Source organism: Hemiscyllium ocellatum, chromosome 10, assembly GCF_020745735.1.
Source record: "Hemiscyllium ocellatum isolate sHemOce1 chromosome 10, sHemOce1.pat.X.cur, whole genome shotgun sequence".
NCBI classification, from domain to species: Eukaryota; Metazoa; Chordata; class Chondrichthyes; order Orectolobiformes; family Hemiscylliidae; genus Hemiscyllium; species Hemiscyllium ocellatum.
In genome coordinates, this window is record NC_083410.1 from 46,841,407 (window position 1) to 46,858,586 (window position 17,180).

The following is a 17,180-nucleotide window of genomic DNA, read 5'->3' on the forward strand; positions in this document are numbered from 1 at the left end:
ACCTGGTTATAACAGGATACACTCAGGAATCACTACATTAAGCAAATCAGCTTTAGTAGGTTCATGAGGTAAAGCAACCAAGCACTGGGAAAAAAGAAATTCTAGAAAAAAACTGAAAAGTCAGGGAAGTTAAACTTGAATTAGGGAACACTTGGAATGCTGTATACTGTTCAGGTCATCTGATTATAAAAATACAAAAGCAGTAAAATCATTGTGTAAAAAGAAAAGTTTAAAAAGTTAATACCAGAATTAGTAAGATTGAGTACAGGAGTTGGAAGGTCATGTTGCGGCTGTACAGGATATTGGTTAGGCCAGTGTTGGAATATTGTGTGCAATTCTGGCCTCCTTCCTATTGAAAAGATATTGTGAAACTTGAAAGGGTTCAGAAAAGATTTACAAGGATGTTGCCAGGGTTGGAGGATTTGAGCTATAGGGAGAGATTGAGTAGGCTGGGGCTGTTTTCCTTGGAGCGTCAGAGGCTGAGGGGTGACCTTGTAAAGATTTTTAAAATGATGAAGGGCATGGATAGGATAAGTAGACAAAGTCTTTTTCCTAAGGTGAGCCAATACATATCCAGAGGGCATAGGTTTAGGTTGAGAGGGGAAAGATAATAAAAGAGACCTAAGAGACCCCAACTTTTTCATACGGGTGAGTGTGGTACATATGTGGGATGATCTGCCAAAGGAAGTGGTGGAGGCTAGTACAATTTCAACATTGAAAATGCATCTGGATGGGTATATGAATGGGAAGGGTTTGGAGGGATATGGGCCAGGTTCTGGCAGTTGGGACTAGATTGAGTTGGGATTTCTGGACGGCATGGACAAGTTGGACCAGAGGGTCTGTTTCCATGCTGTAGGTCTTTATGACTCTATAAAAACAGCTGAGGAGTGACCTGACAGAGATCATTAATATAATAAAAAAGGTTTGATCGGGTAGAAAAAGAGAAAGTGTTTCTACTGCTGAAGAGGTAGAAAACCAGAGATCAAAAGTATAAGATAATCACTAATAAATACCACAGGGAATTAAGATCCTTCTTTACTCAGAATGGGAAGAATGTGGAATACAGTACTACAAAGAGCATTTGAGGGAAATATAATTGATTCATTGGAGGGATAGCTAGATAATCTTGTAACAAGAATGTAACTTCCTGATATAGTTAGGAGGAGGAGGATGGGACAAGATTCATGCCAGCATAAATGCTGCCATGGGCCAGCTGGATCAAATGCTTGTTCAGTGTAGTACATTCAATGCAACATTCTCATAAGATAAAAGATAAACATAAAAATGGAAAATTATTCAATGTCAAACAAGTAGTGTACATGAAAGAATAATGTATAGTTATTGATTTTAAAAGCTAAATAAAATTAAACTAATTAGCTACATTATAATCACAGAATTTACTGGTCTGACAAATTAGCATAAAAGTGAATTAATGGATCTTACTGTACCTTTGTACTGGCTTGTTCACACTGTGCAGTTACCTTGGTCAATTCATCTCTGGACTTACTGAGTTTTTGTTCTTTCTCTGAAAGATCTACTTTAGCTTTATCAAACTGGAATTGGATTTCATGAAGTCTATTCAGATGATTTTTGATTTCTTTCTCCTGAGTTTTAAGTCGTAATTCCAGATCAGAAACTTTAGTTTGCAGGTCTTCAAAACAAAAAGTGCACACCTTTCATCAACTCTACAAATTAAGTATAACTGCAGCCCAACAATTAATCATTTATTCTGCTTGAAACATTTCAACACTTAAAACTATTTTCTTCAAGAGCAATATTACAGCTAGTACCAAAACATTTCAGAAAACACAGGGGCATCAGTAGGGTGTACAATTATAGAATGCAGTATATCTCAGTCTGTTGGATCCAAAATTTATATTCAATTTATTATTCTAGCCTGTTGTTCTGATATGTAAATCATTATTTTGTAATTGTTCTACAAATGACAAATTTCTGTCAGCCAATACTTTTCATCTTTCAAACAAGTATAGGTAATTCAATAAAATGAACCATTGTTGAATTTACTAATTTCACGCCATGTTTTATATGGAATTAGAAATTTAAATAAAAATATTGACAACATGGCATTTTTTTAAACTGCTGGCTCATCAGTTATGCTTTCATCCTTATTTTAATAAGTGGCCAACTACTTGGTAAATGGGAGTATAATGTGGGAAAATGTAAAATCGTCAATTTTGGCAAGAATAAAAAAAGCATATTATCAAAATGATGACAGATTGCAGAGCTCTGAGATACTGATGACTCTGAGTGTCCTACTGCTTACATCACAGAAAGCTAAAGTGGAAGAAAGCAAATAATTAGGAAAGCTAATGGAATGTTATTTATCATGAATGGAACTGAACAGAAAAGTAGGGAGGCTACGCCTCAGTATGGAGCACTGATGAGACAACATCTGAGTATTGTGTGCAGTATTGATCACTTTATTTAAGATAGGCTGTAAGTATGTTGGAAGCAGTTCAGTGGAATCTTACTCAACTAATACATATTTTTGTCTTGTGAGGAAAGATTTGGATAGGCTAGGCTGCAACCTCTGGAGTTTATAAGAGGAAGAAACGACTTAATTTAAGTAAGAGATCCTGAAGGATTTTGACAGGATAGATGTTGAGAGAATGTGGCAGAATCTAGAACTATGGGTTGCTGTTTAAAAATTAGGAGTTGTGCGTGTAAAAGAGATGAGGCAAAATATTTTCTCACAAAGGCCCACGTGTTTTAGGAACTTACTCTCTGAAAAGGTAATGAAACATTGACGTTTCAGTATTTTAAAGGTATAAGTAGATAAGCTTGTTGCAAGTAAGGGGGCGGAATGGTATCAGATGTTGGTCGATATTCCAATTTATGGTTAAAATCAAATCAGCCATGATCTAGTTAAATAATGGAGCAGGTTTGAAGGCTGAATGACTTACTCCTGCTCCTTGTTCATAACATACATTGAAAAGATCACATAGTTAAATTTAAAACTGGCCAATAACATGACAGCTTCGTGACTAATTTAAGGACTTAGCCAGTGAAATTTTCTCATTGTTATTGAAATCAGTTTTTCTCTGTAAATTATGGACCATCCACTCTTGCATTGATAGCAAAACATTAACAGTTCAAAATGACTGTCAATTTAAATCATCATCCAGAAACTGAAAATCATTAACTAAATCAAATAAGGCACAATGTTAATATTAATTTCAAAAAGAATTAGGATTTCTGAACAAATACGTTGTGGCTGGCATAATGATGAAGAAAGGTTGATACATGTCAAGATGAATGACAGGAGTATATAGCAGTCCCAACACAAGACGATGTGGTCACTATAGATCATCATGAGGCCCTCGTGTATTTGAGTCAAGAGGAAGACAATGCTACATAAATAACACAAACATAAAAATGCTGACTTTGCATTACTACGTAGTACACCAGGAAATGACAAAAAGTACAAACAGTAACGTACTATAACCTGTAAAGAAAACCTAAGAATTTCTTATACGCTCAATTAGTTGATTTACTCTAATTCAGGGCAATTAATTTAATGATTTTTTTAAAAATGCCATGAGATAATCAGAAAGATATAGTATATAAATCGGTATAAAGATTAAATTGCAGAAAATATATATTATTTATCAAATAAAGGATTCTTAGGATTGAATGAGCTCCTCTTCAATCTTTCAGAGTCTTCATTTCAACCCTGTTATAAATGTCTTCTACAAAATGAATTTGAGTAATCCACATCTTAGTGGATGCAAAGATATAGTACAAAATTGATACTAGTTTGGATGTAGTGAATACTTAACTATGTGAAAGGTAAAAAGATTTACTCTTATGCAGTACAGGGATCAGTTCTAAAGTTGAATTCAGGGTGCATTACTTAGAATAAAGAATGTTAACTATAAGTAAGAAATTGAAGAACACTGTAGGACACCTCAAAGATTAGAATGATCAAGTGAGATGGACAAATCGAGAAGTATATTTAGTGACATGGGTATAATATTTGTTTGCTCACTACTTGTGATCCTCATGCTTTATAGAATTATAAAATTGTTTCTGAAAGCAATTTCTCTCAAAATGGTTAGTTATGAGTAATTACTTTTGGATCACTGCAATACCTTGATTTTGTAACTTCAGTCGGTCCTCCTGCTTAGAGCTGTCCACACTGTTATTAATCCAGCTTGTTGAGTGTGTAGTCTTTTGCAATGATTTGGGACAATGCTTCAAGGGAGTTTCTTCTTGGTCCCATTGAAAATTCATGGCAATACCCTTCTTCATTGGGGTTTCTAGTGAATGAGAGGTTTGGTGACTTGGAGTTTGTTCTTGTTGCCATGGAAATACAAAAGAGGATCGCTGATGTGCCATATTCCGATGGCCAGCGGTGCTTTGAGACTGCGTCTGGTTAGACAACTGAAAAATGGGAAAAAAAATTCAATTCAGAAAGGAGTTCTCTAACAAGTGCTCTACTCAAAGTTTGTGAGAAGATTTGTAGCTCAGGTGCTCGTTGTTGTGGTTCCGTTCGCCAAGCTGGGAGTTTTTGTTGCAAACGTTTCGTCCCCTTTCTAGGTGACATCCTCAGTGCTTGGGAGCCTCCTGTGAAGCGCTCCTGTGCTGATTCCTCCAGCATTTATAGTATATAATGTATAGTATATATTATAAATGCTGGAGCAATCAGCACAGAAGCGCTTCACAGGAGGCTCCCAAGCACTGAGGATGTCACTTAGAAAGGGGACGAAACATTTACAACAAAAACTCCCAGCTCGGCGAACAGAACCACAACAAGTGCTCTACTTTTAAATATGTTTGTTAATCTGAAACTCCTATTGCTGTATGGATTTTAATTTATAGTCAGCATAGATATAAACCAGATTACAAAAGCAGGAAAGTGTACTCATTCATTGTACAATCCAGGTCATCAGGAAAGTGCCTTGCTACATTAGAGATGAGAACTATCAAGAACTACCACAATATTACTCAGTATTTATGAAATTACTAAAATGGAATATATTGCAAAGTGCTTCAAAAAGGTATAACAAAAAAAGTCACCAAACCAAAGAAACCAGTGGGAGGAGCTAAAGCACTGTTAAAGAACCGAATTTTAACAAGGATCCTAAAGGAGCATAGGAATGTGGAAAGGCTGAGAGCTCAGAGACAGAATTGCAGAGCATAGAGCCTAAGTAGCTGAACACAGAGCTGCCAGTGGACGGAAAGGACAGGAGGTTTTCAAACTAAGTTTAGTAGGATGAACTGTAGAATCAATTGTATGATTGGGGTATCTTACAGAAATACAATAGTTTAGCAATAAGGGCATTGAAAGATGAGAACAAACAAATATCCAATACAAATGTTCTATCTTGGAACTTTTTCCTGATCCTGCAGGGTACTCACCTTACTAATGTCTTTGTTGTGTCAGTCATTTGAACCATTTGACTTGGTCACTACACCAATAATCATTACCACATTCTGCCAACACTTTGCCCCTGAGTGGAGCCTCCCCTCCAAACAAGGTTTTTGAGAAACTGCTTACCAAATCACTAGTGTTGGTGTGGCTTTTAACCACCAAATTGTACTTTAGTCTCACTTCTACTCCACTGGCTCTATCCCCTGTTGAACAAGTCACCATTCCTCCCTTTAAAACCATGGTTTCTTCCCTCACTTTAAGCCCCAACAAATGTATCTCACTAAATTATACCCCAAATTCCATCTTCCCACCCTCAAAAAACTTATTACTGCTTCTCTTGCTTTCTCTCCTCCGAATTCACTGCCTCCACCATCCCCACAGTCCATACAAAAGGTCTCCTTCATACAAGCCCTTCTACCCATTCTTACTATCAGCCTCTTAAAATTACCCAGTGTCCATTTCCATCATCTCAAATTAATATAGTATCTCCAAATGCTTCATTGTCACTTTTGGCAGCCACAACCCTAACTCCATTACTGGGCAAACCTAAAATTACTGTCAGTGTTTCCAGTCAGCTGTGGATGCATGCAACTGCACACTCAGAGGGTCCTATGTAAGATGCTGTGGATGCAGTGTATACAAAATTGAAAAGTACCATGCATTAATACTAAGAAACCATGTACAATGAAAACATTTAGAGGAAACATTGCTTTCAGCTGTATTTTTCATCTCAACTTTCGAGCTTTTGGCTCTCCAATTTCCCCAACGCAATTTTTTTTAAAAAATTCATTTATGGGACATGGGCATTTCTGGTTAGCCAGCATCCCTAATTGCCCTTGAGAAGGTGGTGCTGACCTGCCTTCTTGAACCGCTGCAGTCTACATGCTGTAGGTTGAGCTACAATGTCCTTATGGAGGGAATTCCAGGACTTTTACCCAGCAACAGTGAAAACTGGAGATATGTCTCCAAGTCAGGATGTTCAGAGGCTTGGAGGGGAACTTCCAGGTGATGGTATTCTCATTTATATGCAACACTTGTCCTACTAAATGGAATCGCTTTGGGATTGGAAGGTCTGTCTAAGGAACATTGGTAAAGTTCTACAGTCCATCTTGTAGATAGCACACACCACTGTTAGCATCAGAAGTTAATACTTGTGGATGTGATGCCAATCATCAGGCTATTTTGACCAGCATGGTGTCAAGCTATTTCAATGTTGTTGGAGCTGCCCTCACCCAGGAAAGTGGGAGTATAACTTCACATTTCTAGTAAATTTTATACAGGCTTTGGAGACACAGGATGCAAGTTATTCACTGCAGTATTACTCACTGTCCCTGACCTACTTTTGCAGCTGCTGTGTTTATTTGGCAAGATTAGTCGAGTTTCTGGTCAACAGTAACAACAAAGGTGTTAATATTGGGGAGTCAGTGATGGTAACGCAATTGCATGTCAAAATGAAATGATTAGATTATCTTTTATTGGAGATAGCCATTGCTTGGCATTTGTGTGACATGAATGCCACTTGTCAGCCCAAGCCTGGATATTGTTCAGATAGTGTTTTTTTAAACATGGACTGCTACAGTATCTGAAGAGTAACAAATGGTGCTGAAATTTATGCAATCATCAGCAATCATTGCATCTTCTGACTTTATAATGGTGGGAAGTTGCTGATGAAGCAGCTGAAAATGGTTTAGACCTAGGACACTACCCCAAGGAATTCCTGCAAAGATGTCGTGGACCTGGGATGACTGACTTCCAACAATCACAACCATTTTCCCATGTGCCAGGTACGACTCAAACTAGTAGAGAGTTTGCCTTCTGATAACCATCGATTCCAGTTTTGTTCGGGGTACTTGGATGCCATTCTGGGTCAAATATAGGCTTGACATCAAGGATGTAAAAAGTGAGGTCTACAGATGCTGGAGATCAGAGCTGAAAATGTGTTGCTGGTTAAAGCGCAGCAGGTCAGGCAGCATCCAAGGATCAGGAAATTCGACGTTTCGGGCATAAGCCCTTCATCAGGAATCCTTGACATCAAGGATGGTTAATCTCATCTCACTTCTGGAATTCAGCTCTTTTGGACCATGTTTGAACCAAGGCTGTAATGAGGTCAGGAGCTGAGCGTCAAAAAGCAGGTTATTGCTGAGTAGGTGTTGCTTAATGGCACTGCTGATGACATCATCACTTTATGACGATTGAGAGTACACTAACAGGACAATGGTTGGCCGGGTTGAATATGCCCGGCTTTTTGTGTAGCACACACCTAGGCAATTTTCCAGTGTTAGGTAGATGCCAGTGTTGTAGGTGTACTGGAAGAGCTTGGCTATGAGAGCAGTTCTGGAGCAGAAGTCTTAAGTACTATTGCCCAAATCTCATCAGGGCCTCTGCTGTCTGGAATAATGTTGAGGACACCCAAGACCAATCCCTCCCAACTGTATACTACTGTGCCACCATCTCTGCTGGGTCTCTCCTGCCTATGGGACAGGACATATTCAGGGGTCGTGGTGTCTGGGACATTGTCTGTAAGGTATGATCCCATGCCAATTTAATAAGGGGAACATTGCAGAGTAGACAGGGCTGTTTCTGTCATTGTCTTTTCCAGTGGTCTATCCACATTCAATCCTTTGTTGAGATTTTATAAAGATTGATATAACAGTGATTTGCTAGGCAACTTCAGAGGGAAGTTGAGAGTCAACCATATTCTAGTGGATCTGGAATCACATGTAATCCAGTCTAGGTGAGGGTGGCAGATTTCCTTGCCTGAACAGAATTGGTGATTATGAAAAGCCATCTGGTTCACTAATATATTAATTCCAACCTTTTCTTTATCGAATTATAACCTAGATCCCCAGACCTTTAGCGGAGTTTCTGGATTAATACTTTATTATATAGGGAGGCAAAAGCCCTATTATTGCTAATCAACATGTAGCCACTCTCTGGGGAGAGAAGCTAGCTAGGTGGCTTCAGAACACACGTGACAGGTGACTATCCCTCCCCCACATTGAAAGATATTACCACAAGGTGCAAAAAACAATAGGAAAACTTGAGCTTTAACACCAAAGGAATCAGAGAGTTCAACGATATATGAGAGAGAAATTGAAGACAGGTGTGAAAGGCTTTCTATAATAGGGTAGCAATGGCAGTTTGTAAAGGAACGAGGGGTGGTAGATAGGACACAGACTGCTTGAAATGACTGTTAACATGGAGATTATGAAGGAACATTGACCCGGTTTCCATTTAGCTGCTGACAATCCAAAGGATCAATAGGTTTGATGCAACAAACCAGGTGAGGAAGACAGAATGAAAACTAGAGACAAGGTTTCAGGCTGCAAGCAAACAAGGGAGAGGAAAGCAGCAAAGGGGCTTGAAGACAGTTTCAGACCTGGTCTAAGAAGTTCTTGATCTCCTAAACTTGTTAGAGATAAGGTAAGACTTATAACAGTTGATAGATGAAACATGAATTTATTTTTTAAAATTTGGAATGCCAGTGATTTTATAGTAAAATATTATTAATTGGTAAATATCAAACCTTGCCTTATTTTATTTTCCAGACAATTATATTTGTAATGATCAAACTCCATGCTTTTACAATTCTAGATGAAGATGCTACCTGTGAGAAGTGCTAGATTGGAGCTCATTAACAGAATTCATGGCTATAGTGAAGTTTGTAGCACAGGCAGGTGAAAAGTCTGGCAAGGTCTACCTTTGTTATTAGGAGTATCTTTTATGGGCAGGACTTCATGGGGGATGAACAGCAACAATCTTTCATTCCTGTCTTATACAAAAGTAAACTGGGAAAGGTAGCCAAACTATGGTTTACCAGAGAAATTAGACAGTGTTAGATCCAATGAAGAAATATATAAATGGTCCAGAAAAAAAAAAATTGAGGAATGGGAGCATGGATTTACAAAAGGGAATTTATACTTGACACATCCTCAAAAAATTCCAGTAGATTTAGCTATAAGAATTGATAGAAGTGGAGAAAATGGAGTAGTTTATTTGCAAATTTTACTCCTACACAAGACTGTGAAAAATTGTTTTTTAATTTATTCATTTTATGGGATGTGGGCATCACTGGCTGGCATTTATTGCCCACCCCTAGTTGCCCTTGAGAAGATGGTGGCAAACTGCCTTCTTGAACCGCTGCAGTCCACCTACTGCAGATTGATCTACAATGCCATCATGGAGGGAATTCCAGGATTTTGACCCAGTGACAGTGCAGGAATGACACTGTATTTCCAAGTCAGATGGTGAGTGGCTTGGAGGGGAACTTACAGATGATAGTGGAGTTCTCATACATCTACTGCTCATAGCCATTTCCATCTACATGGACATGTGCTTAGAAGGTGGTGTCTGAGGTTCCTTGGCAAATTTCTGCAGTGGATCTTGCAGATGGTATTCACTGGTGTTGTTGAGTTGGTGGTGCAGGGAATGGATGCTGTGCCAATCAAGCAGGCTGTTTTGTCCTGGATGGTGTCAAGCTTCTTGAGTGTTGTCGTGGCTCACTCCTGCCTTGTGCCTTATAGATGACAAGCTTGAGAGAGTGAGGTGGTGCGTTACTCACCACAGTATTCCTAATCTCTGACCTGCTCTTGTCGCCACCGCATTCATGTGGAGATTCCAGTTTTGTTTCTCAATGATAACGCCCAGGGTGTTAAAGTAGGGGATTCAGAGATGGTAACACTATTGAATGTCAAAGGACAGTGGTTAGATTGTCTCTTGCTAGTGATGGTCAAACTCTGGTATTTGTGTGGCACACATGTTACTTGCCACTTGTCAGCCCAAACCTGGATATTGTCCAGATCTTGTTATATTTGGACACAGACTGCTTCAGTGTCTGAGGAGATGCGAATTGTGCTGAACATTGTTCACTGATGATTGCACAACCCCACTTCTGAACCTTATAATGATGGGAAGGCCATTAATAAAAAAGTAGCTGAAGATGGTTGGGCCTAACACACTACCTTGAAGAACTCCTACAAAGATGTCCTGGAGCTGAAATGACTGACCTCCATCACCACAACCATCTTCCCGTGTTCCAGAAATGTTTTCCCCCGATATCTGTTCATTCCAGTTTTGCTAGGGGTCAGTCATGCCACATTTAGTCGAATGCATCCTCATGTCAAGGACTGTTATTTTCACTCCACCTCTGAAATATAGCTCTTTTGTCCATGTTTGAAAGAAAGCAGTTTTGAAGTCAGGAGCAGAGTAGCCCTAGCAGACCCTGGTGGTCACTGAGCACATTATTGCTGAGAACGTACTGCTCAATAGCACTGTTGATGACACCGTCCTTCACTTTACTGGTGATTGACAATAGATTGGTGGGTTGAAAATGTGTTGCTGGTTAAAGCACAGCAGGTCAGGCAGCACTTGGATGCTGCCTGACCTGCTGTGCTTTAACCAGCAACTCATTTTCAACTGTGATCTCCAGCATCTGCAGACCTTTTTTTTAAAACCAGTAGATTGGTGGGGCTGTAATTGGCTGGTTTGTCCTGCTTTCTACATACAGGACATACTAGGGAAAAATTTCACATTGTCAAGTAAATACCAGTTTTTTTTTAAAACTGTACTGGAACAGCTTGGCTCAGGGAGCTGCAAGTTCTGGAGCACAAGTCTTCAGCAGTAATGCCAGAATATTGTCGGGGCCTGTAGCCTTTGCAGTATCCAGTGCCTCCAGACATTTCTTGATATCACAGGGAGTGAACTGAATTGGCTAAAGACTAGTATCTGCAATGCTGAGGATCAATACAGGAGGCCAAAATGGATCATCTACTCGGCATTTTTTGGCTGTAGATTGCGGAGACCTACACCCTTATCTTTAGCACTGATGTATTGAGCTCTTCCATCATTGAGTCGTTTGATCATCCACTACCATTCACAACCAGATGTGGTACCACTGCAGAATTTAAATCTTATCTGCTGGTTGTGGGGTCTCTTAGCTCTGTCCCTCACTTGCTGCTTATAATGTTTGGCATGGAAGTGGTCCTATTTAGTGGCTTCATCAGGTTGACACTTCATCTTCAGGTATATCTGGTGCTGTTCCTGGCATGCTTCCCTGCATTCTCCATTGATCCAGGGTTAATCCCCTCACTTAATGGTAATAGTCAAGTGGGGGGATATAGCAGGTCATAAGGTTACAGATTATATTGAAGTACAATTCCACTACTGTTGATTGCCCAGAGAGCCTCATGGATGCCCTGTCTTGAGTTGCTAAATCTGTTCAAGAGTTGCTAAGTCTGTCCCACTTAGCATGGTGATTGTGCCACACAACACAATGAAGGCAGGACTTCATCTCCACAAGGAATGTGTGGTGGTCAGTCTTACTGATACAGTCAAGGACAGATGCATTTCCACCTGGCAGATTGGTAAGGATGAGGTCAACAATGCTTTTCCCTCGTTAGCTCCCTCACCACCTGCTGCAGACCCAGTCGAGTAAGTATGTCATTTAGGATGTGACCAGGTCAAATGGTAGCACTGCTGGTAAGACACTCTTAGCAGTGGATGATAAAATCCCCCATCTGGAGTACATGTTGTGCCTTTGCCATCCTCAGTGCTTCCAAGTGTTGTTCAACATGGAGGAGTACTGATTCGTCAGTTGAGGGAGGAGGGTATATGGTAATCAGCAGGTGGTTTCTTTACTCATCATTAGAGGGGCCCTGGAAAACACAGCAGAGGTAGCATCAGAGGAGCAGGAAAATCACGTTTCAGGCAAAAGCCCTTCATCAACCTGTTCGCCTGAAACATTGATTTTCCTGCTCCTCGGATGCTACCGGACCTGCTGCGCTTTTCCAGCACCACTCTACTCTTGACTCTAAGCTCCAGCATTTGTAGTACCCACTTCCGCCCGACTTCTTTACTCACATTTAATCTGAAAGCTACGAGACTTCATGGGGTTCAAAGTCAAAGTCATTGTTGAGGATTCCCACAGCAACTTCCCTACTGACTGTATACCACGGTGCTGGGTCTATCCTGCCAGTGAGACAGGATAGTAGAGAGTGTGGTGCTGGTAAAACACAACAGATCACGCAGCATCCAGGGGCAGGAAGCCCGGCAAACAACATCTCTGGGACACACACACCCACCAACCAGTGGCTGATCACTTCAATTCCTCCTCCCATTCCACCAAGGTCATGCAGGTCCTGGGCCTCAGAACCCCCTCCCATTTATCTCTCAGCCCTGAACCCACAAGCCTCTTTCCTAATGAAGGACTTATGCCCAAAACATCAATTCTCCTGCTCCTCGGATGCTGCCAGACCTGCTGTGCATTTCCAGCACCACACTCAACTCTGATCTCCAGTCCTCAACTTCTCTGGCAAGACAGGACATATCCAGGGTTAGTGATGGTGGCATCTGTGATAAGTCATACATATGGAAGCACAGTGAGGAGGACTTTGTTGGGACAACAGCATTCTTTTTACCATCCTCTTTTCTGGTGCCTAGGTAGCAAAATGCCCAGTGATTTGTCTGGTCTTACTTCTTTGAGACTTTGTAACATTTGGTAAAACTGAATGGCTTGCAAGGCCATTTCAGAGGGCACGAGAGAGTCAACCACATCGTTGCGGGTCTGAAGTCATAGGTCGGCCAGACTAATTGAAGACAGATTTCGGTCCCTGAGGACATTAGTGAACCAAATGTTTTTTCCCCCCCCCCCCCCCAACAATCGTTTCATGGTTATTAATAAATTCTTAAGTCCACATTTTTTAAATTGAATTCAAATTCAACCATGTGCTACAGCAGGATTCAAACCTGCCTCTGGATTCATAGCCTAGCCATAATCTTCCCCTATTAAAGCATTTCAGATTGGGGTAGAGTATTGAGATTTATAGAAAACTTGTTGGCAAACAGAAAACAAAGGAAAGAAATAAATGAGTTGTGTTCCAAATGGAAGTCAGTGTCTAGTGGGGTACCGCACGCTTCAGTGTTAGGACCCCAGCTAATCACAATATGTATTAATGATTTGGATGAGAAAATTTAACACACTATTTCCAAGTTTACAGTTGACAGCTGGAAGGGTGAATTGTGAGGAGAATGCAGAAATGCTTCAGTGAGATTAGGACAAGCTGAATGACAGGTAAATGTATGGCAAATGCAGTACAATGTGTATGTGATTATTCACTTTGGCAGCAAAAATAAAAAGGCAACCGATTATTATCTGAATGGCTATAAATTAAAGGAAGGGGTATGTGGAATGAGACCTGGGTGTCTTTGTGTACTAGTCACTGAAGGTAAGCATGCAGATGCAGCAGGCAGTTTATGATTGGCTGCAAATTGCTGTTTAGCACTGAGCAGCTTACAGGCATCTCATGGCATGATTGTGGGCACCAGCCACATACATGTTGTATCTATTGACACTGGCAACTGACATTTGTTAATCCCACGATCATCGTGCCACCTCTCCAATCCCCTGGAAAGATGCTGAGAAAGCACAGACTTGTGCTGACAGACTACTGCAAGAACACTTTCTGCACAAGGACATCCATCCACTTTATACACTGTCCCGGGCTGTATCTTCAGATTGCTTGTCTGCTATCTTAACCTTGCTTACTTAGCCTCTACCTGTATGCTTGCAACATTCATGCCTGGTCTTGTTGTTCCAATTAATGCACTTGTACAACCAGGTAGCTTGGCTCACCCAATACCAATCCTCAGTCAAGGCCACAGACACTTTTGCATGCTGCAGTATGCTATGTCAATCTTACACCTACACCATGTGCTAGCAGGTTATACGGTCAACACAAAGCATGTGCAGTAATCAAGCACCCATGTCTCAGTTATACTGGAGAAATCCTCAAAGTGCATGGAGATACCTGACAGTCAGGATGTCCCAGTACAGGATAGCAAGGACAGCCCCTGGGGCTCCAAGAAGGGTTACCAGAAAGGGGATCTCAATGTTTGGGGCCTCAATCACAGAGGCTAAGGCTGGAATTCATTGGCCAAAGTGCACTGACAGAATCCTTCCATCATGCAGCAAGTCAAAAGTACAGAAAAGGAAAAAAAGAAAAATGGCTGTCAGACCTCCTGATGAGAGGACTTAAAGGGACACATTAACCACAGACCTAAACACTGTACGGAATACAGATTTGCAGGGTCCCGAAGTGTTTGTTCAAATTTTGCTGGCCAACACATCATTGACCACCTCATTCACACCAATGCTTTTGGACAAATAAGCCAGGGAAGAAATAAGGATGTGAAAACATGTTAATGGAAAAGCACAGCAGGTCAGGCAGCATCCAAGGAGCAGGAGAATCAATGTTTCAGGCATGAGCCCATTGTCAGGACTGAGGAGAGTGTGCCAAGCAGGCCAAGATAAAAGATAGCGAGAAGGGACTTGTGGGAGGGGGCGTTGGAAATGCGATAGATGGAAGGAGGTTAAGGTGAGGGTGATGGGCCGGAGTGGGGGTGGGGGTGGAGAGGTCAGGAAGAAGATTGCAAGTTAGGAAGGGGGTGCTGAGTTGAGGGTTGGGACTGAGACAAGATTGGAGGTGGGGGGGAATAAAGAGAGGAGGGTGAGGGGAAATGAGGAAACTGGAGAAATCTGAGAGTTCATCCCTTGTGGTTGGAGGGTTCCTAGGCAGAAGAGGAGGCGTCTTCCTCCAGCCGTCGTGTTATGGTCTGGCGATGGAGGAATCCAAGGACCTGCATGTCCTTGGTGGAGTGGGTGGGGGAGTTGAAGTGTTGAGCCACGGGATGGTTGGGTTGGTTAGTTGGTCTGAGTCTCCCAGAGGTGTTCTCTCAAACGTTCTGCAAGTAGGCAGCCTGTCTCCCCAATATAGGGGAGGCCACATCGGGTGCAGTAAATGTGTGGAGGTGCAGGTGAATTTGTGGCAGATATGGAAGGATTCCTTGTGGCCTTGGAGGGAAGTAAGAGGGAGGAGGTGTGGGTGCAAGTTTTGCATTTCTTGCGGTTGCAGGGGAAGGTGCCGGGAGTGGAGGTTGAGTTGGTGGGGAGTGTGGACCTGACGAGGGAGTGGCCTTTTCAGAACATTGATAGGGGAGGGGAGGGGAGGGAAATATATCCTAGGTGGTGGGGTCCGTTTGGAGGTGACGGATAATACGATGTATATGGGAGGTTGGTGGGGTGGTAGGTGAGGACCAGTGGAATTCTGTCCTGGTGGTGATTGGAGGGACAGGACTCAAGGGCAGAGGAGCGGGAAGTGGAGGAGAGAATCGATCAATCACCTCTGGTGGGGGGGAAATTGCGATCTTTGAAGAAGGAGGCCATCTGGGTTGTTTGGTATTGGAACTGGTCCACCTGGGAGCAGATGTGGCGGAGACGAAGGAATTGGGAATATGGGATGGCGTTTTTACAGGGGGCAGGGTGGGAGGAGGTGTAATCTAGGTAGCTATGGGAGTCGGTTGCTTTATAGTAAATGTCTGTGTTGATTCGGTCGCCCGAGAAAGAAATGGACAGGTCTAGGAAGGGGACAGAGGAGTCTGAGACAGTCCAGATAAATTTGAGGTCAGGGTGGAAGGTGTTGGTAAAGTGGATGACCTGTTGTTCGATGTCTCGCCGCGTGTTGAACTTGTTTATCCGAGAGCGTAGGGGAACAAATTCAACACGCAGCGAGACATCGAACAATTTTTCCGCTGCCTTTGCCTCCGCGCCTACTTCTTCAAGCAGGAGTCTCGCCCACCCTCTGACAACCCCTTCTCCCACCTCCAACACACCCCATCCACCTAGATACCCCGTGCTGGTCTCTTACCTGCCCTTGATCTCTTCATAGCCAACTGCCACCGTGACATTAACCGCCTCAATCTCACCACCCCTCTCACCCACTCCAACCTCACCCTCTGAACGTGCAGCCCTCCACTTCCTCCATTCCAACCCCAACCTCACTATCAAACTGGCAGACAAGGTAGTAATTTGGCACACCGATCTTTACACCACTGAGGCTAAACACCAACTCGCAGACACCTCCTACTGCCCCCTTGACCATGACCCCACCTCGCACCACCAAACCATCTCCCAGACCATCCATAACCTCATCTCCTCAGGGGATTTCCTATCCACCACCTCCAACCTCACCATCCCACAACTCTGCATCACGACCCGTTTCTACCTCCTGCCCAAAATCCACAAACCTGACCGCCCCGGCTGACCCATTGTCTCTGCCTCCTCCTGCCCCACCGAACTCATCTCTGCATACCTTGACATGGTCCTGTCCCCCTTAGTCCAAGAACTCCCCACCTACGTTCGGGACACCACCTATGCCCTCCACCTCCATGATTTGCGCTTCCTCGGTCCCCAACGCCTTATCTTCACCATGGACATCCAGTCCCTGTACACCTCTATCCCCCATCACGAAGGATTCAAAGCCTTCCGCTTCTTCCTTTCCCGCCATACCAACCAGTACCCTTCCAATGACACCCTCCTTCAACTGACTGAACTGGTCCTCACTCTGAACAACTTCTCTTTCCAATCCTCCCACTTCCTCCAAACCAAAGGAGTAGCCATGGGCACCCGCATGGGCCCCAGCTATGCCTGCCTCTTCGTAGGACACGTGGAACAGTCCATCTTCCGCAGCTACACTGGCACCATCCCTGTGCACGTAGATGGAATCCCTGATTGTTGACAGTGGGTCCCATCCTGTCAAGGACTGAGCAAGAGCTTCGTCACCAGCAATCATCCGATTTGCCAATGGCCTTGGGTATTTTTCTCCCTTCAGCCAGTTGCAGAGATTTCACAGTGAGGTGCTCAGATTGTGATCCTACCTTATTAATACTAACATCCTCATTGAGGGGGTCAGTCTCCAAGTTGGTGAAGGGGGTGGGCACAGGATTCAGCCAT

The 17,180-nt window shown here is 42.6% G+C and overlaps 1 protein-coding gene across 3 annotated transcripts in view; it reads right to left on the reverse strand.

Annotated features, from left to right (window-relative positions):
- cenpf (centromere protein F) overlaps positions 1–17,180 on the reverse strand; it is a 94,445-nt gene that overhangs the window by 62,929 nt on the left and 14,336 nt on the right. For all 3 annotated transcript variants that reach the window (XM_060831467.1, XM_060831468.1, XM_060831469.1), the window contains exons 6-7: positions 4,113–4,404; positions 1,449–1,651 (exon numbers count right to left, since the gene is read on the reverse strand). In XM_060831467.1, coding sequence (XP_060687450.1) covers positions 1,449–1,651; positions 4,113–4,404 — 495 coding nt within the window. The remainder of the gene's footprint in view (positions 1–1,448; positions 1,652–4,112; positions 4,405–17,180) is intronic.